General features: G+C 52.7%; 4 protein-coding genes across 4 annotated transcripts; all 4 read right to left on the minus strand.

The window, feature by feature from the left end:
* Positions 1-622: 622 nt before the first annotated feature.
* LOC147336629 (ubl carboxyl-terminal hydrolase 18-like) lies at positions 623-2,255 on the minus strand. The gene is made up of 2 exons (XM_086286215.1): positions 1,496-2,255; positions 623-822 (listed from the first exon to the last, which is right to left on the minus strand). The coding sequence occupies exons 1-2, from the start codon at positions 2,253-2,255 to the stop codon at positions 623-625; spliced, it is 960 nt and encodes a 319-aa protein (XP_086142341.1).
* Positions 2,256-2,288: 33 nt separating this feature from the next.
* On the minus strand, positions 2,289-5,894 carry LOC147336630 (uncharacterized). The gene has a single exon (XM_086285508.1). It carries the CDS (start codon positions 5,892-5,894, stop codon positions 2,289-2,291), a length of 3,606 nt encoding a protein of 1,201 aa, XP_086141634.1.
* Positions 5,895-11,537: 5,643 nt separating this feature from the next.
* LOC147336631 (uncharacterized) lies at positions 11,538-13,967 on the minus strand. The gene is made up of 2 exons (XM_086285518.1): positions 13,632-13,967; positions 11,538-12,756 (listed from the first exon to the last, which is right to left on the minus strand). Exons 1-2 carry the CDS (start codon positions 13,950-13,952, stop codon positions 11,923-11,925), a joined length of 1,155 nt encoding a protein of 384 aa, XP_086141644.1. The 5' UTR covers positions 13,953-13,967; the 3' UTR covers positions 11,538-11,922.
* Positions 13,968-17,710: 3,743 nt separating this feature from the next.
* On the minus strand, positions 17,711-21,644 carry LOC147336632 (uncharacterized). Its single transcript, XM_086286216.1, has 2 exons — positions 18,627-21,644; positions 17,711-18,571 (listed from the first exon to the last, which is right to left on the minus strand). Exons 1-2 carry the CDS (start codon positions 21,642-21,644, stop codon positions 17,711-17,713), a joined length of 3,879 nt encoding a protein of 1,292 aa, XP_086142342.1.
* Between the last annotated feature and the right edge of the window lie 2,934 nt (positions 21,645-24,578).

Below are 24,578 nucleotides of genomic sequence, written 5' to 3' on the forward strand. Positions count from 1 at the left end.
CCTGAGAGGCCACACAAACGCTTGCTTTGGGGTGTTTGACGGTAAAGGTATCGCTGAAGCTGGCATCCCAGATACAGCCATGTCTTCTGTAGAGATCCACATAATCGCCGGCGTTGTCCGCAGAGGGAGGCCTGATGTGAGACAAGCGCCTCCTGTTAGTTCATACGTGCGACGTTATCGCGTGAGCAAATGGCGTCTGCGTACCCTGGATCGTAGGATCATTGAAACGACTTTAACTCTGATACATGCGGTGATCCCTGCAGATAAATTCGAGCAATACTCGTTGCGACTAAAGGCACGTTTTGAAGGCTGGATAACATCTCACGCCCCGAACGAGCCGATCGCAACGACATCACTTGCAAGCGCCTTCGCCCAGGACGTATCTGACAATAACTGGCCCTATTTTGTCAGCCGTGGAGAACTCTTAAGTGACTCCGCGATTACATTCGGTGCACGTATTGTAAGGTACGAGGAGGCGCATGTACCGTGGTTGTGGGACTCTATGAAAACACAACCTAAGTACACTGACGCCTTGACCGCAGAAGAGATGGCTCGATGCAGGGGAGCTCCCAGCGTGGGTGTGGGCTGAATGCAACCTGTAGTCCGGGAGCCGCATCATCGATCACCATGGGAGGGCTTCGCCTCGCCGGACCTTGAACATGAACGCCGGTTGACATTTGTTACCCAGGATCCAGGTCGCTTGCAAGCGAACGGGCCTGGTGGTCCGCCGGGTGTAATTGGCGCAGACGCTGGAGAACGCTCGGACTCGGACTCGGATGCGGCTGCAGGATCTCGCGGGGCTGATCTGCCGGCGTGTTGTTGCTGTTACGAAAGGAAGCCAATGTGCATGTTGAGCTGCGGACACATGTGCTGCTCGGCATGCATCGACCAGGGCGTCAGGGTGACGAAGAAGCGCTCGTGTTTTCTGTGCAAAGCGGAATGGACTTTTTGTCGTGCGGTGGACACGAGCAGTGTCCAGCCGGACATTGTCTGCGTAGAGTGCAATAAGCCTAGGGTGTACATAATGATATGTGGCCATGCAACCTGCGGTTGTTCTACCAGGGTTTGTCCAACGTGTAACACTGGGCCGACAGTAAGAGTTTTCATGTGACTGACCTAACTGTGGTGGATACAAAATAAATACGTTTGGATTTCGCCTGTTGACTGTAGTTGCAAATAAACATTACACACGCTGTCTTGTTTTATCGCATGTTTATTTTGCATCCGTATAACACATTCAATATACATGACAGACATACATCTCGTCAAAGTGAACACATACAGACTGTACAATCACAAACCAACAACCCGCTGGGGTGCACTTAGATTCTTCTGTACATTAACATATACAAATGAGCAGGCAGGTTGTAGTACGATAAGGGTAATACAGGGCACTGTTTCACAACATCGCCGTCAACAAAATACCACTTGGACATCTTTTTCACAAAGGCTGCGTAATGACCGAACTCATAGGGGCCTGTGTGAGTTATCATACCGTACAGTTCGTACTTTGTAGGCTGTGAAGTTGCAGACATCCTGCTACAGTCTAGTTCTTCTGGTACGTCAATCGCACTGGCGTTGACCATAAGCTCTCCGCGTTGCACACACCGCTGCCCTCTGGCAAGGGTGAAACACAGGACCGCGGGTAGCTCTGTGATATCCGTATTGACGTTCAGTTCCGTCTCCTCTTGACAGGTGCCACAGTGGTAGTCGGACACTCTAAAGGACTCAGAGTAGTCGTCCATGTAGTCCTGTAGCTTATTTGGCTCGTTTTCCCCAATATATACAATCACGTTGTTCGCCGCATGGCGCGAGACGCATTCCGCGTTACACGTTGAACACTTTGCCGATTGTCGTTTCCGTATAGTCCACAGGTCAGATGCTTGTTTGCATCGAGGGTTGCCGTCGTCCGCCAGTGCGTTTAGCACGCACTTAAACACCGAATCGGCATCTTGTTGAACCTCGTATGTCATGCCACTGTATCGAATTAGCGCGTCCACAAGTGAATTCGGATCGCACGGCGGCATTCCCGGAGTGTTACGGTCCATGTCCCGTAAGACACTCGTCAGTTCGCTCGTCACGGTGCTGTAGCTGGCTCTATCGCAGTCGGCGTCGTCGACATCATCAACAACAACAACATCATCATCGTCGTCATCAGATCTGGTCAGCGTGATCCTAAAGTCATCTGTGACATACAGACACTGCAATACACTGTTTACGGCGCAGTGAGACCCAACGTTGATCAGCCCTCTCATGTTATCCTGCGTGCTGCGCGCGGCAGACAATGCTCAATAGTCCGTCGTGCAGTAAAGTGGCACACCCCTAAACAGTTCGTCCAGTGTCTTGATTGCTCCTTTGGTAGTCTCCTTTGCATCAATATGCACTAGTAGTATAATTATCTTGAAGTGATACGAGCTGAAGTTTGACAGGGGAGTCAACGTGACATGTTTTGTGATTTTCATAACGGGAGCCCAATCCAATAGCGCTGCCCTGTCGTGAGTGTACAGGCATAGTAGATCGAGGGACTCAAACATATCTCGCCTCAGCTCGTCCAAGCTTGGCACTCCTGAAAGTGCACTAGGTCTTAGTGTGATCTTAGTAAGACCCTGAGTGCAGTCCAGAGTGGTAACTGCGAGCGCGTTATCCCATAGCGCCTTAGCCTTTACTCTCAAGACAATGTTTCGCACAAGGTCTTTGACGAGTCCGCTGTGGTGAAGTGTCGCATCAGCCGCGCCGGGGGCCGAGTCCGGGCGGCACGCGGTCTTAGAAAACCTCGTGAACGGAAGACGGGTCGGGTTTCCGCACACCAGAACCTTAGCTGTACATTTATTCAAGTTGGCCTCGCCGACCCTCGAGCCTACCCAATTTGGTACGTCGGACAAATATTCTCTGAACGTAAAGTGCGTGTGCGCTAGCGATGACACAACGGGCTGAACTCTTGTGATAGCGCTGGCAACATTCTGCTGGCTCAACTCTGTGACCAAACGCTCTATGTCTTGGCTATTTGAAAAAGAAGACTGACATTTCTCTAGAAATGGCACAGCGGGAGATCCCGGCTCGTGCTTACTAAGTAGTTCCAAACACACAGATGTAATTCTCGGGCTGTGGGCACCTAGCAACTGTTGATGGTCCGGCTGGGGAAAGTGAGCGCTCAGATAACCCACTATGTCGATCATCACAGCCCCTCGGCCGAGTAGTAGGTGCTCGGTTGCCATGTTCGTAGGTAGCACGTTGTTCTCGGCGGCAGCTTTCAATGTCAAGAGAACTTGCATCAAGCACGGATAAAAGGATTCTCCCTGTTGCAACACCCAGTTGATCATCTTGGTGGATCTAAAGAACTGACCGTATTGAAACACGTATAGCCCATGAGCCTTAGCTTGCTTGTACACAGATTCCCTAGGTCCGGCAAACAATGAGGGATGTTCTTTTGTCAGCCGACATGCTCTTTCCACGACGTCGCGTTGGAAACACGCAACGTCGTCCTCCGTGGGGTTCGTGACAATGACCATGGTGACGTCGGACTCGCCTTTGGTCTGCTTAGTACGAACAAGGCATTTGACGCGACTGGGTTGACTGAGAGACGGCCTAGTCGACTGACGGTTTCCCGCAGCGGCTACATTGTACGCAGCTGGCACCTGTGGGACCGAGGGTGCCCGGGTAAGCGCGTCCTCCGCGGCAACGACACCCGTAGGCGCTCGCCCCCCCGTTTTATCGCTCGGCTGTTGGCCGCTAAGGGCAGCGTCCGCCATGACATTGTGAAAGCCGGGCACCGCACCCGGCTGCGCGGCGGCCTGTGTTCGTTTTGCACACGGACGAAACGCCCCTACGCGGTCGGCATCTGCAGCACAGAGCGTCTCCAGAGTACTTTCCAGCGATTCGCCAGCTCTACGCTTTTCGGAGCATGCCTTTCTGACGCAATCGGACAGCGCTGTTTCTTTTTCTCTATACCACGGACTGGGTTGTAAATCCGGCGATAAGCGTATCAAGTCTATGCCGTAGTACCTTTTGCTCGTGTGTGTATACACCCCAAGCTTCTTTTCTTGCACTAGTATGCGGAACTGGTCGGGGACACAGTCGTTTGCTACGATGGCATCCGTCGCTCTGTACTGGCCGACCTGCATATTACTGGGGATTACGTGAACCGGCGAGGTGGCGTGTGATACGTCATCGTTCAAATACGTGTAACGGTTCAATTTCAACAACTCGCCGGGCGTGCTACGTTCTTGGGGAAACAAGGTGATGCAAAGCACGCCCATGTTAACGAAAGCTTTGTCTCGAATATTGCGGCCCATTTCACCCAGCGTACGCCCAATGGTTGCGGTGGTGGGCCTAGAGTGTCCGTACTTGCCGTACAGCGTCGCGCCGTCGTACGCTTTCATGTAGTTGCTTTGAAATGCAGTCGTGGGGTCTGAAGGCGTGTACACGCCGACGAGTTTAGAGAGGCTATCCCCGTAGGTCTTCTTACAGAATTCGGACGGCGTCTGAGCACGCCTGTATTCTATCAACGGGGATCCCGTGTACAGTTCCCACATGACACAATACCAGCTGAACACATCGCTGGCCGTGGTGGAATTTAGGCACCAAAGCACTTCGGGGGCCGTGTGCACTCGATTGCCCCGTTGCTGGTCTGGAGTCGAGTAGTTGCAGGCTGTGCCGAAGTCGCTGATCTTAAACGACAGCTCCACCGGTTTTCTATTGGGTTGATGGCACACGAGGATATTTCTGTACGTCAGGTCTCGGTGTTGAACATGTCTCGCGTGTAGGTACTCCAGTCCTCTCAATGTATCCAATTCCACAATGGGTATCAGCGCCAGGTGCACGGCGCTGTCGGTGGAGGTGCTCGATTCGGGCCTCTGCAGGTTGTTCATCCTGGCCATGAATTCCTGTAAGGAGAATAGGGCTCTCTCCATCACGATCACGGCCCTGCCGCCTAACGGATACTGCGGTATGTCGCACCAATATCCTCCAAAGGTACGTAGTATGTTTGGGTGCTTCATCGAAACGCCTATGGCGATTTCTTCCACTTGAGTGGCGATGTGCGCGTATCGGTAAAACTGATCCTCTATAAACGGCAGGCTCCAGTCTGCCATTTCTGGGAACATGTTAACTTTTGCAACTTGCACGTTGGAGGTTTCCACGATGATGCCGAACCCGCCTCGGCCCAACAGCATACTGGGATCTTGCATTGACTGCTGAATGTCAATGGAACACTGCAGGTTACTGGGTAGTCCGCTGTACACGGACCAAGGGTTTACCGTAGTAGCTTCACAGTCAGCAACGTCGACGTACTCTCTATGGAAACTGTCTAGCGAGCTGGAGCGCTTTCTTTCTTTCGCGGGTGAACTGTAGCTTTGTGGTCGATGCACATGGAGTATCGGGTGATCGCCCTGGATCCTCGGATGTATCTGTTGGTATGGTTGCGTGGTGAACGTGGGTAGGAACGAAGTGCGTCTGGTGTTTGTTTTGATCAGCCGGTTTGTATTGTCCAGTAGGTCGCTGACATTCTTAGAGTACGGGGCCGTAATCTTAGGGTTAGTCATGAGAAACACCACCACAGAGTTGTACTTACTGGATATCGCATTTATTATGTACACCAGGAGGTATTTTGTTTGCTTGCTGATTTTAACCTCTTCCTGTACGGCTATCTCCTGTATGGCTAACAGCTGCACATCGCTCCGATCTTCCTCTTGTATATATCTTTCCAGTTCGGCCACCGTGTCGCAACTGGGACCTGGCACGAATCCGCTTCGGCCGGTCTCCGAGACGACAGACAGTATCCCTTGTAGATCATTATAACGAAACGTCCTCACGTGAAACGGACTGTATTTTTCGACCAGATCCAAAAGCAAGTCGCAGTATCGTTTGCCCCTGCCGGAGCGCGCAGGGGCGGCCATTGGCAGAGCTGCGGGTCGGACGTTGAAATACAGCGAATTCAGATTAATCTTCCGTCCTTTCTCTCTCTCGACAGGTAAATAAATATGAACTCTCGCAGAGAGATCACGTTTTCGGGTACAGCGACAGCCAACCTGTTTGAGTGTTTGGTGATGAGCGGCTCGCCTGCCACGGGCTACCTGCACGCCGCCTCATTCAGGGATGTGAGGACACTTCAGATGGGCCTACAGCTTCTAAGGGACATGTGGACAAAGGTAGATGGGTTGTACGTCCCGAAATCCGACTTAGAATCCCTGCATGCGATGGAATATAAGAGCGCTGGATCCCACCCTCCGGATATCCCTCAGTGTATTGCAGTAGACGCGAGGAAACTGGCTAGATATTACATATATCTCCTTTTCCGTTACTGTGTCAGCGCAGCGGAGCACGGTTCGGCTGGCAGAGTTCACAAAGAGCACACGCTGCATCTTACGGACATCCCAACGTCTTGGATGCAATCTGTGACATCCACGAATTTCCCCTCCGCTCCTCCGATGATGATCGCACACCAGAGTGTTCCCGGCGTGCGCCAGCAGCAACAGCCTCAACCTAGTGGAATGACACAGGTGAATAGTACCCATCAACACGAACAGAGGTATACCGCTACACATGCTCAGGAACACTTGACGCTCCGTGATATTACACCGCAACAACATCATCGACACCAGCAACTCTATAACCCCGGCGACGTCCCACTTCGGCATACTCTAGCACACGAACAAACAGCAGCCGAACGTAACAGACAACTCACCTCGACGCACAAGGTCAACCCTGAGATCCCACCAAAGAAGCCCTGTGCTATTGTTGGGAAACGACCCCACGTGCAGCGTCGCTCCGGAGGAGCTTATCGGTCCGCCGCGGAGAGCGATGACGATTAGAGCTCTCTCTACCTCACGCACACACACGCACACACACACACAGAGAGAACAGTATAAATACAAACACACACACACACACACATATACAGAAGCAGCTCTAATGTCAAACAACTATGGCTTTGCAAGGAAATAAGGTCGAGGTTGGTCGTTTCAGTGAAGGAATGTATGTCAAGTCTGAGCACCACGTACACGAAAGCCTGGCCACATGTGGTGTGTGCATGGACGTCATACTTACCAAACAGAATCCCTCGGAGCGCGTCTTTGCCATCTTACCAAACTGCCAACATTGCTTCTGCCTGCACTGTATACGAACCTGAAGAAGAAAGACAGATGTTGTGTCATACAACGCGGCGAAGGGATGCCCTGAATGTCGGACTGTGTCCTTTTACTTCATACCGTCTAAATGCTGGGTGACAGATCAGGACGAAAAGAACGAGATCATCAGCCTCTACAAGACGAGTATTCTGTCCAAAATAACATGCAAATATTTTCTCAAAGGCAACTGTGTGTTTGGGCCGGACTGTTTCTACAAGCACAGTGCAGGATCGCCCAACAACAGACCACTGTTTTACTAGCGGATCGACACAGCCAGCGCAGAGAAGTGACTGTAGACAGTGTTACACGGCCTGCAAGGGACTGCAAGCGTCCTATTTGGAGATGCTGTGATTCATAATACTACTGTGCTTGTCTCTGGGTCGTGCGTTGAGGCTGCGTTTGGTATCTCGATGCCTCCCATTTGTACCTGCTGCATGTATCTACGCGTCTCTGTTTAACAGTCACTATTTTTGATGGTATTGCTGAATAAAATGTATAAAATCTTTTCTTTGTGTATGTGTGAATCATTTGACCCAATGTTTACTCGAACACTAACAAACAGAATCGCACTGCTGTTTAAATGTTGACAATAAAAAAATTTTATTACGTGCCGCAGTTGGTACAATATCGTCGTACATTTGTTGTCAGTCAAATAACTGTCATATGCACTTGTTACAATATCTTCATACATTAGTTGTCTTGCATTGTACAAGTAAAGTCCAGTCTTCTTCTCAACTCAAGTCTTCGTCTCACACATCGGTGAGACATACTTGGTTCACGAAGTTTCACTGGGGCTCCCAGTCTGGCTTTGACAGGAACCCGAGTCCCCTTCGAGGTGTACTGCTTATTCCTGCGTGGCGTATAGTACATATTCACAGCTTCAAACTCGTACGACAGGTTTCTGCGAATACGGTCCTTGCCGCCCGCACGCTTCAAATCGGACCGGTCTCGACGTCTCAGCCCGAGACGACTTTTAACCGGAGCTCTGGGTGGCACTGGCGACACGGCAAGCTGCGCCATGGGTGAAACGACCCCTTCTGTGGGATAGCCCCCTGTCCCTTGAGCCAGTGCAGACGTAGTCTCAATACAGGTAGCCTCAGTCGTCTGGCCCTGGACTTTGTTCCACGCTTGCAAAGAGTTCTCGTGCGTTGTATCCATAAGTCGTTTTGAATACAACACGCTTCTAAGTTGGTTACACAATCTTTGATGGCGATCGGCAAATTCTTCACCGTATTGATGCAGAGCGTGGTGACGCGTCATGCCCAAGAAGGTCGCGAAAGACGTGTTTTTAAACCGATCGCACAAATGTCCAAGGTTCCAGATGGTCAGGTAATGGTGCACAGCCATAGCTTGTGTACGAGGTGTAACTCGAGAAGCTGTGTTGGATGAGACTTTGTTTCTTGGGTGGATTGTCTTATACTCCGGGTCGGCCGGGTAATGTAGCCAGGTCGGCCGAGTAATGTAGCCAGGTCGGCCGGGTAATGTAGCTATGGACCCCCCCCCCTCCCCCCAGTGTGTTTGTGAGAATAAGGGGGTACGTCGACCGACTGACACAGAACACAGTGATCGTGGGAGCACAAAAAACACATAATACTGTTTATTTCCAAATAGTATGCGTTAAACACATGATACAGAATGAATGGTGATAACACAATTGTCATACTTTCAAGCAAGCTGCTCCTGTAGCAAGCCTATATTATGTTACATTTGCAAAAACATTAGACCGCCAGGATGAACGCCAACATGCTCAGGGAGGCTATCACAACGGAGCCTCGTGTGGATAGTGTAGAACACGAATATGCACCATCTCCGTGCATTGTGGTCTCGCCGTGTGCTGCGGTCGTGGTGTCGAAATACCGCGGGGTCTCTGTTGAGATCGTGAGCTCTTCGTCCATTGTGGACTCGCCGTGTTCTGTGACTGTGAGGACGATAAGGCATTCAAGCTCTGTGGGGTCTCTGGATTCACCTGTCCGAACCGTACACGAGTACAACCCTGTGTCAGCCACACTGACGTTCCTTACAATCACAGAAACGTTTCCGTTGTTCATGGATGGGTCGATCAGCCGCACTCTGCCGTGGAAGTCTGCGTGTTGCTTGGTCTCCTTTGCGTGTTGCTTGGTCTCATTTAAACGCTTATTCCAAACGTGAAACACGTATCTGTCATCGGTGTATCCTTCCTTCGTCCACAATGCGATCAGGTTGTCGTTGGTACGCCTCAGACCCTCACAGTGAAGAGCGACATCTTGTCCGCTCGTCGCGCTTACGTGTTTGGGATCTGATGGCAAGAAAAAAAAAACATTCGAGTAGTCACACAGCGGGGTACGATCGAAAGGTGTTACTTTGGGCGTGCAATGGACAGTGTTCACGTAAAGCAAAGGCAAGAGTGTGCAATGCAGGCCATTAAACGTTGCAAGTGACTACATACCTGTTGTGTTGAGAGCCGTAGCTAGGGACAAGGCGCACAGCAACATCCAAAAGCACGAAAGGCGTAACGTTGCCATATCGTTCGCTGTCGATTCACCGAGGTTATTGTTAACGTGTGATACTTGTGGCTCCTATTACTGTCTGTGCCGTTCGGACTATATGAGTATTAATAAAATACTCCCCCCTCCCCTCCCCAACCCCGACCTAGGTAGTTCGGATCCCCGACCTAGGTGAGTCGGATCCCCGACCTACAGTCAGACACACAAGCAAAAAAACAAAACAAAAAAAAAACCACACAACAAGACCGACCGATGTGCTCAACGAGCGTTTTATTTCGATGTGACATATGAATTAGGCAGTGTGGTTCCTATACTCTACAACAACAAAAGGTTCACACAGTGTATCGTTCACCTGTAATACACTTCGCCCTGCACACGGACCATTTCGCCCCCTTGTTGTAACTCTTCTCTGGTGTGACACAACAAAAGGAAAGCATTGCGGACTCGCTGTGTCCTGCGGTTGGTGATAACACAATTGCCATACTTTCAAGCAAGCTGCTCCTGTAGCAAGCCTATATTATGTTACATTTGCAAAAACATTAGACCGCCAGGATGAACGCCAACATGCTCAGGGAGGCTATCACAACGGAGCCTCGTGTGGATAGCGTAGAACGCGAATATGCACCATCTCCGTGCATTGCGGACTCGCTGTGTCCTGCGGTTGTGGGGATGACATGACGCGGGATCTCTGTGCGTTCTCCGTGCATTGTGGACTCGCCGTGTCCTTCGGTCGTGGGGTCGAAATGGCGCGGGATCTCTGTTGAGACCGTGAGCTCTCCGTGCATTGCGGACACGCCGTGTGCTGCTGTTGTGGGCATGACATGACGCGGGATCTCTGTTGAGACCGTGAGCTCTCCGTGCATTGTGGTCTCGCCGTGTGCTGCGGTTGTGGGGATGACATGACACAGGATCTCTGTGCGTTCTCCGTGCATTGCGGACTCGCCGTGTGCTGCTGTTGTGGGCATGACATGACGCGGGATCTCTGTTGAGACCGTGAGCTCTCCGTGCATTGTGGTCTCGCCGTGTGCTGCGGTTGTGGGGATGACATGACACAGGATCTCTGTGCGTTCTCCGTGCATTGCGGACTCGCCGTGTGCTGCTGTTGTGGGCATGACATGACGCGGGATCTCTGTTGAGACCGTGAGCTCTCCGTGCATTGTGGACTCGCCGTGTCCTTCGGTCGTGGGGTCGAAATGGCGCGGGATCTCTGTTGAGACCGTGAGCTCTCCGTGCATTGCGGACACGCCGTGTGCTGCTGTTGTGGGCATGACATGACGCGGGATCTCTGTGCGTTCTCCGTGCATTGTGGACTCGCCGTGTCCTTCGGTCGTGGGGTCGAAATGGAGCGGGATCTCTGTTGAGATCGTGAGCTCTTCGTCCATTGTGGACTCGCCGTGTTCTGTGACTGTGAGGACGATAAGGCATTCAAGCTCTGTGGGGTCTCTGGATTCACCTGTCAGAACCATACACGAGTACAACCCTGTGTCAGCCACACTGACGTTCCTTACAATCACAGAAACGTTTCCGTTGTTCATGGATGGGTCGATCAGCCGCACTCTGCCGTGGAAGTCTGCGTGTTGATTGGTCTCCCTTAAACGCTTATTCCAAACGTGAAACACGTAACTGTCATCGGCGTGTCCTTCCTTTGTCCACAATGCGATCAGGTTGCCGTTGGTACGCCTCAGACCCTCACAGTGAAGAGCGACATCTTGTCCGCTCGTCGCGCTTACGTGTTTGGGATCTGATGGCAAGAAAAAACATTTGAGTAGTCACACAGCGGGGTACGATCGAAAGGTGACAACCTTACTTTTGGCGTGCAATGGACAGCGTTCAAGCAAAGCAAAGGCAAGAGTGTGCAATACAGGCCATTGCACTTAAACATTGCAAGTGACTACATACCTGTTGTAATGAGAGCCGTAGCTAGGGACAAGGCGCACAGTAACATCGCAACACGGCAAAAACACGAAAGGCGTAACGTTGTCATATCGTTCGCTGTCGATTCACCGAGGTTATTGTTAACGTGTGATACTTGTGGCTCCTATTACTGTCTTTGTCGTTCGGAATATATGAGTCTTAATAAAATACTCCCCCTCCCCTCCCCAACCCCGACCTAGGTAGTTCGGGGTTGGGGTAGTTCGGATCCCCGACCTACAGTCAGACACACAAGCAAAAAAAAAAAACAAACAAAAAACAAACAAACCACACAACAAGACCGACCGATGTGCTCAACGAGCGTTTTATTTCGATGTGACATATGAATTAGGCAGTGTGGTTCCTATACTCTACAACAACAAAAGGTTCACACAGTCTATCGTTCACCTGTAATACACTTCGCCCTGCACACGGACCATTTCGCCCCCTTGTTGTAACTCTTCTCTGGTGTGACACAACAAAAGGAAAGCTGAAATCATGTCGTCTCTGGTGTACTGACCGTCCACGGACCTTTTGCCGCCCGTGCTCACGACATCCAAGCCCTTCTGTGATTTTGTTATGGTGACCATGGACATTTCCTCTCTCAGTTTACCCAGTAGCAACTTGCCCTGCTCCGCGTGCATTTTGTCCGTCAACCTGTGATCCGGTAACGATATCACATCGTGCGACTCCAGCACGCTCGAGGTGATAGCTGTGGGGAGATTGCCACCCCTGCGAGATCGCTTGTACATGCCCACGTTCATAGTCGAACCCATTCGGTTGCTGGAACCGGCACCCTTGGTGTAGCCCATAGTCATTTCTACAGCGTTGGTCTTCTTCGTGGCCTCGGAAAGCACGGCCCAGCCTAGAGACATCACGGTGTCGCAGTAACAAAGCGCACCCTTGCATATGCTGGAGACCGCGCTGAGCACCATGTCAAGTTTGGTCTTGGCGCTGACGTGTTTCCCGAGCATGTATTTGTTGTTGACGTGAGACCATTTGCTGTAGAATTTGATCAAAGACCCCGAACCCAACAGCGATTGTTCCATCAGGTTCTTCACGTCCACGAGTGCGTTGACGTGCGTGTTTTGTTCGAATACTATAACCACAGGAACTTCCTTCCACATGACTCTGGGCATGAGCACCTTCAATAGCCTGACGTGAGCGCACAGCAGAGCCGAGTACACGCGAGTCACTTGATCCAGGTCCGCTATTTCCAACTCCTCTAAGCCCACCACCTGTAAGGGCAAAGAAAAAAAAAAGAAAAGGACATCGACACACACATCATTGTCGGTCTGAGTAGATTGCGGACACAATGTTTTGCGATACGTGTGAGATGTGCAGAAGAGACATCCGCCAGTTGCTCGCTGCTCCGTGGGACTATGTGATATCGCACTACGAATTCATGATCGTGTTCACCGCCTACCGCCGCAACATGACGTTCTACTCTAACATGGACTTGGGACAACTTAAGACCATGTATGCTCAACTGGTCTCGTACTCCCCTGCCAGGATCCTAGTGATCGACAAATTGGCGTCTACGTACAAGGCGCAGCACCGTCACGCCGCGGAGCTCGTCAGGCCCACCGTGCCTTGTACGCTGTCGGACGTTATAACCCTGGCGTTGGGCAACAGAGTGCCTAAGCGGTTCGTGCACGTTTGCATAGCCCAATGTAATTTTCTCAGTTACGACAATATGACATTGGCGTCTTTCGCGTCCGTAGAAGGCATCCGCGGCGGTGCTCTGAGATACATGGCTGTGTTACAAAGTCAGGGAGAGCGGGGGCGACGCAATCTGCACGTAATCATTTCCACCGCCATCACGGGGTGGATGATGAGATTGGCAGGTTTAGAGTGTACGTGCGGAACGTGGGCTCAGGTGATGGACATGGTGTCGTGCTCTACTGCGGATACCGAAACCTCGCTGACGTTACAATCGGAGGCCAGGGTGACCGCTTACATTTGTACACTGCTAGACCTCCACGCGGACGACTTGCCTCAGGGCGACACACAGGGAGACTCGCGACGACAACAACAACGGGCTAAGGTGGATTACGACTACGTGTTCGACGAACTGCTCGTGTCGGGCTTGTCAGCAGACGACCGCACTCACCGCCAATTGTCCGCCGCTTAGCTCCACGGCGCAGCACACTCCGGCGCAGGACTTGGAGCCTCCGCCGAACGTGGGGTCCATGCATATGTAGGCCCTGGCCACGCTACTCTGGACCATGCGTTCCAACTCCACGCAGTTGCTGGATAGGAACTTGTTTATGATACAAGCCTCAAACGGAGTAGTCGTGTCGCTCTTGGTGTCCGAAGAGGACGTGCTGCTGCTACCCGTCACCTCGCTCTCGAAGCCCCTAGGCACAATTATGTTCATCAGTTTCTTCAGATGGCTGTCTACGGAAATGTGCTGTGGACAGTAGATTCCCATGCAAACGCAGGTGGAGTCCGGGTCCCTGGCGTGGTGTTTACATTTGAAGCTCTGCGATACAACGTGATAGGCGGGTTCCCCGTCGTCCCCTCGGATGTCTGCTACTTTATTCAACCAAGGGGTGTTGTTGACGTGACTGGTGATGTGCACTTGTTTACGTCCCCTGAACGCTATATTGGGGAGAACGGCTAGTAGCACTTTGGAGCTGACGAATCCCACCTCGTCTACCAAGATCAGATCGGCGCTCTGGCCCCTACTCGCCTGTAACGAAAGCACAAAAACACACGGACAAAGTGCGATCAGAACCAACTGCGCGTCATCGCAATCGCGGCGAACGTGCATGCAACGGTCACAGAGGAATCGTGACACAAGACAGGAGGAAAAAAGGACAGGAAAAGAAGGGCAGACACACAGAAGACGGCGATGGGATCGAGGGATCCGGGTGCGAATCTCCTACCTATGGGGTTAATAGACGATCCCCAGTGGGTGAGCTATTGCGTCGAAAACGCATGCACGTTCAGCAGCAGCGAGGCCCTAGGACACGTGTGTCACGATCACTGTAGTAGACACGTGTGCTCCGGCCCGGGGTGTACCTTGGTGCGCGACATGGTGGACTGGACGAAACGTAAGAGGTTGCCTCCGCCAGAGTGCCCCGTCGAACAACTGCTGGTGTTCCGCAAACCGCAAGTGGAATTCAGAGCCTCGTACCACATGCCGTCCAGGGACCTCAGCCTGGAATTGGGATACGGAGGCCTGGAGTACACGTCCGGACAGAACACAGCGCCGCCTCGTAACACGGACCTGAACCAGATGATTTTGACGGCTTCGTTGCCGGTGACGGTGGCGCTTTTCGCCACGCTATTGACCCGGGAGTTTTCCGACAAGTACCGCCATGTACATTACGATAGAGGGTCAACCAGCACCTCTATCGGAGTGTTGTGCTCGCCCTGGATGGCCATTACCCTGTCCCTTGCCAAAGAGGTAGCATTTAGGTCTGCCTTTCCGCTGAGGTGCTCGAGGGAACATCTGAGCGTAATTCGCGACGCGGCGTTCGGCAACGCCGTGGCCGTGTCGACTCTCTTCGATTGCAAAGAAGGTAAAATCAACCGGTTCATGAGAAAACTGGCCGGCAAATACAATGACAAGCACGCAAGTCGCACCGGGTTCTACACGATGGTGGCCATGGTCTCCCTCTGCCTTTTCCCGTATTTAAAGCATCGTGTATTGGGTACTATGTTCGACAACAGAAATCTGGTGATCATGTTCTTTGACAAAACTACAACTAAGCACAATCAGTGGTCCACTTTATCCACGCACGTGCATCGTCACGCCAACGACGCGGCGTTCGCCAAGAGAGTGCATCTGACGAACCCGGACAAGCGAAAGAGGCTACCTACCGCGGTCAGCGCGATCTTGGATACGTACATTGCAAACGCAGTATTACAGCAAGAGATGGACGACAGAGACCTCGCAGATGGCAGACAATGCAACGACCCACGCTCACAGCACACGGAGGAGACCGCGGAGAAAGGATCCGTCTCCGACCGTGCTACCGAGCGGCAAACCAAAAGGCTCTCGTCGAGAAAACGAAAAGGCCCGTGTTACGGAGGATACTACGAGGACGAGGGCGAGCGAGTTGGACAGAAAGTGACAGTTACGCGTCGGATGCTCGACCTACACACGCCGTGTTAGAGTTCACGCCGTATGTTATGTAATGTCATGTTACGTTATGATGTTTACCTGATGTGTGAGCGAGTGAGCAAAAAAAAAAAAAAACAAAAAAAAATAAAGCATCGTGTCATGAACACAGACTGGTGTCTTTTACTTTCTTTGTTGTCTTTATTGTCATCACCATTAGATTCATATACATGTTCATATACATGTTATACAGTACAACAAACAACAATTCCACCCTTAGACATGCACACAGTATGTACATATTGGGGTGGTATGCACAACGGCAAAATCCGTGGGGCTCACGGGCCGCATCGGCCCGTCCTCTTCTTTGGCCGTCTTCTAGGCGTTTTGGCAGCCGACACCGGCCTTTTCCACTTCACGGTGTTTTTCATTCGCTCGGTCGAAGGTTTGCGCCTCCGTCTCGACTGTCTCGATTCTTCGTACTCGCGCCTAAGGTCTTCGATGTGAACGGCGTGGTCTTCCGCCAGCGCCGCGTTGTGTTTCTCCAACACGTCTCGTTTCCATCTCATGTTCACCAAAACGGTCAGAGGCATGTAGCCGCATTGAACGAGTGTATCGTAACAATGTTCGGGTTCTGACATCGATATCTTGTCAACAAAGTCTTTCTTTAGCGCAATCCCGCAACGCAAGCAGTTCCAGAATGCGTGAGAAGGGCATGTAGGCCGAGGCCCAGGGCACTGAGCGTCGATCGCCTGCTGCTGCGGCCGGCGTTCCGCCGGACACTCTAATCCCGACGTGGTCTTGGTCGAACACGTAGATTCCGTCGGCGTCCATCTCGTCGGGCGAGTCCCCCATGCGCACGTGTCCATGGTCCAGCTGACGAAGCGTGCAATACGCCGCGATGTGCGAGAATAACCAGATCAGAGCCGACACCTTTCTGTTATAGTTTGTAGGATTTAGCGTTTTCCGCAATTGCAACTCCAGGGCCGCGTCCAGGGTCGACTCGACCATGAGCGAGCGCTTCACCGATAGCACGTTCTTCACCAGCATCGAGGCGCTTTCCACGGGAAAGCCGGACGCCGTCAGGTGTTTGAATAGCACGACTCTGTCGGCCACGCATCCGTACCTGGGGTTGTATCTACGCAGGGGTCCTATCATCGCCATGCACACGTACGACAGTAGCTTGTCGTTGTTGCCGGTCGTCGAGATGGACTTTAGATTCATGCGTAGGTCCTCCGTTTTCACGGACACCGCGGTCCTGTCCACGGGTGTCAGTGCGTAGTGGTCCGAGAGCAGCTGCGCTCTCTGTCTGCTTCTGTTCAGCGAGCCGTAAAACCTGTACAGCGACGCGATGGGATAGGCGCTCAGATACCGAGGCGTCTCGAGTTCCCGGAGAGTTCGAGTGTGCAAGCAAAGCTGATGGAATATTTCTTTGCCCATCGTCTTCTGTTTAATCGTTTCGTCTCGTCTCTTAAGCATCGCTATCTGCTCGACGAACTTGCCCGGGTTCGCGACGCGCTCGCCCTCATTCGTCTCGTCGGCTCCCTGATTTATGAACATGGTTCTACGAGGTCCCAGGCGGCACATTTCGCCGTTTCCGTCGATGTGAAAATTCACGTTCGCTTGTCGCGCCTCGTCCCGCGCGTAAGGTATGTGTTCGTGTCTGAGCGTGAAGTGACAACAGGAAATCTGCCTCCTGACTTGCTCCCACGAGTCCATCGTGATCTCGGTTTCAAAATAGCACTCGGGGCACTCTTTGGTGTCCACCGACAGTTCTGGCATGAACGGATACCGTAGCATTATTATGAAAAAGCCCTGTAACAGGTCCAGCGTTGCCACGGTCTCCTCTATAGAGCAAGTCACAAAGTCCCGCAGTAAAGCTCTGTAGACGTCCACGGCCGCCGACAACGTGATCGGTTGAGCTTGATTCGACAGCATGAAGTGAGATCTCTCTAGCGCTTGGATCGTAAGCCACAGCGTGTACTCGCCGACTTGTTTATCCGTCGGTTTCTCCGGAGTACGCGCGGAGGACTTGGGTTCGCTGTAGGACGAGGTGAAATCTATCAGCCTGGGGTCGATCGTTCCCGTTATTCTGCCTCGACAGGCCATGTCGTAAAGCTCTAGCGTGGTCGACGGAGCGTTCGAAGCGCACACTCTATCGCCCCCGGAGCCAACTTGTCCGCTATCGACAGTTTCCTCTCCCACTCGGCGAGACACAAACTCAGGCCCATCCATCTCGGGTCTCGCGAACTCGTAGGGTGTTTCACGTCACCTCGTTTGGCGAGATGCGGCCAATGTTGCATCAGTTTGCTGTACAGAGACACGCCGACACGGCATAGGAAATCCGTGGGGCACGGACAGTTGCTGAACCTTGCCGTTATAGCCCTAGGGAGAGCCACGTTTCTGAATTCAGTCTCTAGCGTTTCGGGTAGCCGCTTGAAGGAGTACGCCGCAATTATTCCCCTTCGCTTAATACGAGGCGTTGTCACCACGACGACACGGTTAATGTCTCTGGCGATTGCTAGGGCTTGCTCGCGACCTCCCGGCGTAACAACTGCGACGGTTCTGCACGGGGTGCGGGCCATTGGTGTTATGTGATGGGATACCGCCACGGCGCACAGGGCTAGATTCAGCACATTGTCAGCCGCGGCATCCGAGTGCGCGATCCCACTCTCCTTCGCAAACACCGGCGTTAGCCCGCATCCGTACATCAGAACGGTGTACAAGTCGCAGGTGAGAGATCTGTAGTTGTACGGCTTGTAGAACTTGATCAACTTCCCGTCCTCCTGCAACTGCACTACTCCCGCGTAATCCTTGTTGTGGACGGGGTCGAAGAACACGTGTCCCTCGGTGGCAGGGGTAGCGTATGTAAACTCGATGGCAATGTGAGAATTGAGTACCAGCACACCAGCTGCAGCCTCGTCGTACCACTCGCAGCCCAACGTCACCGAATCCGAGTCCTCGGGCCTCACACGATTCGCCTTCGCTGACCGAAGAGCGCTCAGTCGTTCTCGCGAAAGATCTTTTGTGATCTACCGAATACCAAAACCTAGCTTTTTTGGGGACGAGCATGCCGTCCGAGGCGCACCGTTGCCACCTGTGTATTTGCGTCTCGTACTGAGAATGGACAGCGCCGGCGTCGCGAACGGGAACCTGCGTGGGCTCATCGAGCCCAGACTCCCATCTGTATTTCAACTGAGATACTTTGAAACAAAAAGCCGACGGGTTGGTCTTAGACCAGGGTATAGGTCTGGCCCACAGTTCAGGTCCCCGTATCCCCTTAGGCACATTGTGGAATTCACAAAAACGCTTCAGTGAACGATCGCAGTAAATGTACACTCGGTCCAAGTCGTCGCCGGTTTCGGCGCCGTGCGATGCGTTGTCACAGTAGAGAGCCTCGACAGCTACATGCAGTCCGGCTTCTCTCTGTTGCCGTGAGAGCTGTACGCTTTTGCGATCCGCGTGCAACACTAGGTTACCGAAGCTGTTCACCCTCTCGGTTGCCACACCGTTAGCGAGCATCGCTTTCACGTCCGATCTCTCGGCGCACTGAGACGTACAAGATACGATGTAACTGCTTCTGCTGGACTTCAAAACATCCACCCCCGCGGGGAGGGTATGCGTCCACGGCTTGGTGCCACGCTCGGCTTCTGGTGTAAACACGGTCACGTTACGGGACCTAAACGGCCCCGCGGCTCCGGCGAACCAAGCCACAGAGCGTTGAATGTACGCGTAAACTCCCTGGCGAAAGCACCTAATCTCCAGTTCTTCGTGCACGGTCCCAGAAAGCATCACACGAGCCAAAGCGTGAACGAATTCCGCGGCTGAACAAACCTGCGCGTCAGAAAACAGAAGGCTAGACTCGACGGCCGTGTCGCCGGTGCCCAAAGGACGGGCGTACCATTCGTTCGAGTGTACTATCGTTACGAGGTGCGCCGCGGGAACCGTGGATCTTTCGTCGAACGCATCCAGCGCGTGGTTCGATACTGTACAGAGACCCGTGGACCACAGCTTTTCGGCAGGACAGGCCATCACGCGCGAACACAAGATGTCGAAGCCTCGCCACACGAGCGGGTCTTTGAGCCGAGCCATCTCGGAATGTAACTCGATGCGATCCAGCGCGCTGCCCTCGGATTGCAACGCTGCCACTCCGTTGCAAAAACGCTCAGGTGGCGCTCCGCATAGCCATCTGATAGCAGCAACACCTGAGTCCTTAGGTCCTACGCTGACTAGGCTCTGAGATACAGGATACTCGTTTTCCCAGTCGCGTTCCACACCGCCGCGGTCGCGGCGCTTGACAAAAGTCCATTGCGCGCATACGAGCGAAGACCACGCTCTTCGCTCCACACTAGATACCTCCAACGGGTCCCTGTAACCGTTCCGCATGAACATCTCGTCGAGGACGGCGTGTTTAGGCCTACGTCTTATGGGGTCTTGTATGACAGTAGGATCTGGCCAGTCGGGTGTCTCGTTTCTCAGTACGTCCGTCCTGTACTGCGAGCTACTGTCCACTATCACCGCGACCGATTCCAAGTGTTGCACCAAAGGACCCTCGCCTTTGAGGTAGTACAACGGCGACTCCGAGGCGAACGCCACGGTGTGGCCGTCCACAACAGTTATACCCGGGAACCGCTTGACATCTGAGGATTTCGTCGTCAGTCGCAGAAAACGCCACGCGCCCAAGCTAGTGGTGACTTTCCCCGGGAAAGCGTCGACCTGTTCAAATTCAAACACCGGTCCTAGGGTTCTGGAATACGCTGCCCGAAGCAGCTCTTCTTCGTCCCCGCGAGGCAATAGGCCGCAGCCGTTGTAGAATTCCAAGCAGAGCAAAGGCGTCGGGTTGCAACATCTCGCGAGTAGCGTGGCCAATCTGTGATCTTGGGCGCATAGGAAAGCGCCCACCGTGTTGGCTCGCAACATGCGAGAGTTTGTCTCGTCCGTGCCCCTGGTCCATACCGACGCCCCCCTGTGCCTACTCAGGATTATCAGTCTATACGAGGGAAGGCAGTTGACCCTGCAACTCTGAGCCAAATGACTAAGAAGCGCATACACTGGATGAAGCCGGCCTCTACCGTGCACCACGAATTCGTAATCGAGCACGATGTCCCCTACTTTCATGTCGGGCACGCAGGGATGCACCGATCTGTAGAAACACGTCAAACACGCACTGACGTCGAAGTTCCTTTTAGCGCCCGCCGTTTCGGTCACCCTGACGCAGTGTCCGAGTAACACGGCCTCGTCCAAACAGGCCTCGTACGCGCAACCGCACTCGCCCACGGATCTGTCGGCTCGGGCCATCGCGTGCCGTCCCGGTTGGGACTTACGGGACAGGTGGAGTTTGTATTCGGCTAGAGGAGACGATAGCAGCTCCTCTTCCTCGATCCTGTCGCGGTCCGAGTCCACGGCGACGTGGATCAAAGGGAAAAACTCACCGTCTCCTATGACGGCTTTCTCCTCGCGCACCCCCGGAGGTTTTCGTCTCTTAGCCGCCACGATCCATGACATCGTCTCTCGTCGACACGCCGACGGATCGTCGCATTCTTCCGTCTCTACATCAAATAGACATTGTTCGTATTTCGCGTGCGCAGACTTGAATAGGCGTACGAGTCTTTGTTCCTCGTAGCCTCTGGCGGTGTCGCTGCATATAGCTTGTTCGATCCTGGACATCGTCACCTCCGGGCATTCCGATGCGGTCTGTTGCGTCCGCTCGTACGGGGATGACGGGGAATAATTTAGTTGAAAGAAGAAACCCGTTTGCTCCATCAACGGAGCCGGTAGACCGTCGGCGCGACTCCCGTTGAGTTCGATCACACACAGGTCGTCGCTTAACACCGTGTCTTCACCCAGCCATTTGGGTCTTGGAACGACCCCCTTTGTCCGAGGTATGTGGAGCACAGCTCTCCCGCTCCCGTGCTTCTTGTGAAACACCCCACACGCTCTCAATATCTTTACGTTCAAAAGACCCAATGTGCGTACACCAACGGTCACACGTGCAAAGCACTTGCTGTCATCAACACCATGGCCAAATAACACACAGTGTCCCGTCGGAATCATGTGCGATCCAAATCTCAGCTTTGTTGTTGTCAAAGGCAGAACGCGATCCGACGCTCTGTCCTCATCGCGATCCGTTGCCCCCTGAGCGTGTTCGGCCGTTATAGCAGCAGCAGCAGTGGCAGCAGCAGTATTAGTAGTAGTAGTAGTAGTAGTAGTAGTAGTAGTAGTAGTAGTAGTAGTAGTAGTAGCGTCTCCGTTTTCTTTGCCTTCAAAGTACAGTGCTTCTTGTGCGTCGAGCAAACCTTGCTCTATGTCAGGTGCCATTGGTCTTTCGGTACCCGGCACATGCAGTCTCACGGTCGAAACCAAAGGCCTGGGGTTAGCGGATAGCATCTTGCGTAGTTTCATCAAGCTCCCGTGCGATTCCACCCTTAGTTCAAACGTACTGTCGGTAGGCAGGACAAACGAGTCGGATAACGACAGATAAGTCGCCGTGATAACTTTAGCTTCGTCTAACTCTACATTCCAGGCAAAGAGAAGACCAGTCGGAGTGTTTGACAACTCTGTGTTGTCGTTCAGAGTCAGGCCTCTGAACGCAAGAATTGAATACATGATAGCAATGCAACTGGGAATCTCCAATCGTTTCTGGGTTACAATTGACATAGAGCCTGGCAACAGGCACACCGCGTGGTCAAACGCATAACCGCGAAACCCACGGCGTGTTGTTGGTGCTACACGATTGGAAGGTGTAGCTGGGAACACGCGTAGCGTTGCCACTTTAGCCGATGTGCCGTTGGTACACGTGGGAGCGTCACCGCTCATCTGCGCAGTGGATATAGCAAGCGGAGGCACGCCCGTGACTCCTCTGCGTATCACAAACGAAGAGTAATTACACGAAAACCATTCCGTTACACAACCCTCGGGTACGACAGAATCAGGGCAGTCTGCGGTCCGGTTCGTTTCCAAACAAGTGTCCTTGGGCACGACGATGACAGCGTCTCGTAGTATGTGTCTCAACACTACAACTAGCTCGTTTTCGGCTACGATCGAGAATCCCGCCGGCACCCTGACCATTTCCTCTAAACACATAAGGCCTCTCTGTACACTCGACGCATCCCCACGCCGACATTGATCGACGTGCCCTATGTTTGGCTTAACTAGGGTGTTGTCGGCAGCCCGCAACGGTTGTATGCTTCTCAGGTCCAAATCTCGTACTCCTTCTGGTATGTTGCACCGCAGCGTGAAAGCGCTCCCGAGCTCCGGATCGCCTAGGGCCAAAGCGCACAGTGTCCGAATTGTATCGGTTCGACAAGAGCTGTCAAACACCAAACACACCGACGTGTTCCACGAGGCCACCATCATATACAGACACACGCCGTCTGCGGTGTACACGAACTCAGAATCCATTTCCAATCCACGTATGTCTTTTTCCTTCACTGTGAAATACGCATCCCACGAGATACCGACAGACGGCTCGTGAAGGGACCGATGCGAGCCGTCACATAGGACCAGAGACAAAACCGCTCGATCGGCACGCTTCACAAACGCCGCATTGTCAAACAGGACTGTGCTCTCCTCAAAACGAGCGCATTCTTCACACGATAATTCTCTGGTTTCGTAAGGATCTGCAAAGTTGTGAAGTCGCACAATGCGCCCGCGGTCATCCGCCACGGTGTGGGTGCTGCGGGCCGTTCTCGCTTCGTACAGCAGCAATCCGTCGCTAGAGAGCACGGAGCTAGACGAGCGTATGTGTTTGCTGACATAGTCATCGTAAAATATTTTGCATCTAGTTAGAAACCTCGCCATCCAGATGGGATCTAGCTTAGGGTACACGGTGTTATTTGGTCCAAACAAATGTGACAACTCTTTGTCGACAAGCTGTAGCTTGCCTCGCTTCAGGCACGTGTACACATACGTTATGTATTTATCATGCATACGAGGCGGCCGTTTGTGGGGTCTGCCGTTGTGAATGATCACAGAGTTGTGTTTCCTGTCCTCCGGCAGGTTATCGCTACCATCATGACCGAACCTGGCGTCTCCGCTTCTCTTTGGAAGCGACATGCTGATTTCGACTACTCCGGGTCGCTGCGACCCTTGCTGTCTAGTGCAATTGATGCTGTGTTTCATAAATACAAATTGGCGGTTGAGGAAACTGCAGTGTCAATAACAGACGGACAATCGCCGGAATGCGAAGAGTCTATGACATTTAGCAACCAAGGGTCTGCTCATGATGTTGATGTTGGTGATGATTGTGATTATGATTATGATGACGATGATGATATGAGTTCAGCTGAATCACACGGGCAGCCAAACGCAAGCGGACCGTTTCTCAATTTTGATGACAGCGACAGCGACGTAACCATGACCATCTCGCCATCCGAACTGCATCATCAGCCGGACAAAAGTGTGGATCGGGACGTTGAGATCGCGTGGCAGCCTGCTAAGTGGCCACCAGCCGATTTACATAACACCTCTAGCTACCACAGAGAGCGCAAGTCAAACGACGAAGTAGCGTGCCACCGGTGTAAGGCCTACGATGCTCACTGCAAATCATCGGCTGAAAAGTACAGGAGGACGTTAGACAACTACACGAAAACCGTTTCAGAACTCATGGCGGGTTTCAAGAAAGTCTTGGAGAGATACCCCGAGCTCAAAGTAGACTGTAGCGATGAGCGTCTGTACTACATGGTGCAGGCGGCCTTAGGTCGCAATAACCTAGTTCGAGAAATGGTACGCTTATCCGCGACGAGAGCTGCCTGCTCGCCAAAGTCCTACGGCGAGTTTACGACGGCTGACATCGCCGCGGTACACGATGCCCTGAACATCTGCTACAACGACGCAGATGCGCTCAGGTTGATATTAGACAGATACGCTGATCTGTATGTGCGATACATACAAGTTTGGCGCGAAATGTGCGCGAAGGTGTCCAAAGACATCACGGTGATGGAACTGTTGAATTACACCGAGGGAAGACCCGGTGTTGAACACGGAGAA

Source organism: Aulonocara sp. 'chitande type north' Nkhata Bay, linkage group LG3 (genome assembly GCF_057382095.1).
Source record: "Aulonocara sp. 'chitande type north' Nkhata Bay isolate Kocher_YH1m ecotype deep benthic linkage group LG3, A_spYH_male_GT1.1, whole genome shotgun sequence".
NCBI lineage: Eukaryota > Metazoa > Chordata > Actinopteri > Cichliformes > Cichlidae > Aulonocara > Aulonocara sp. 'chitande type north' Nkhata Bay.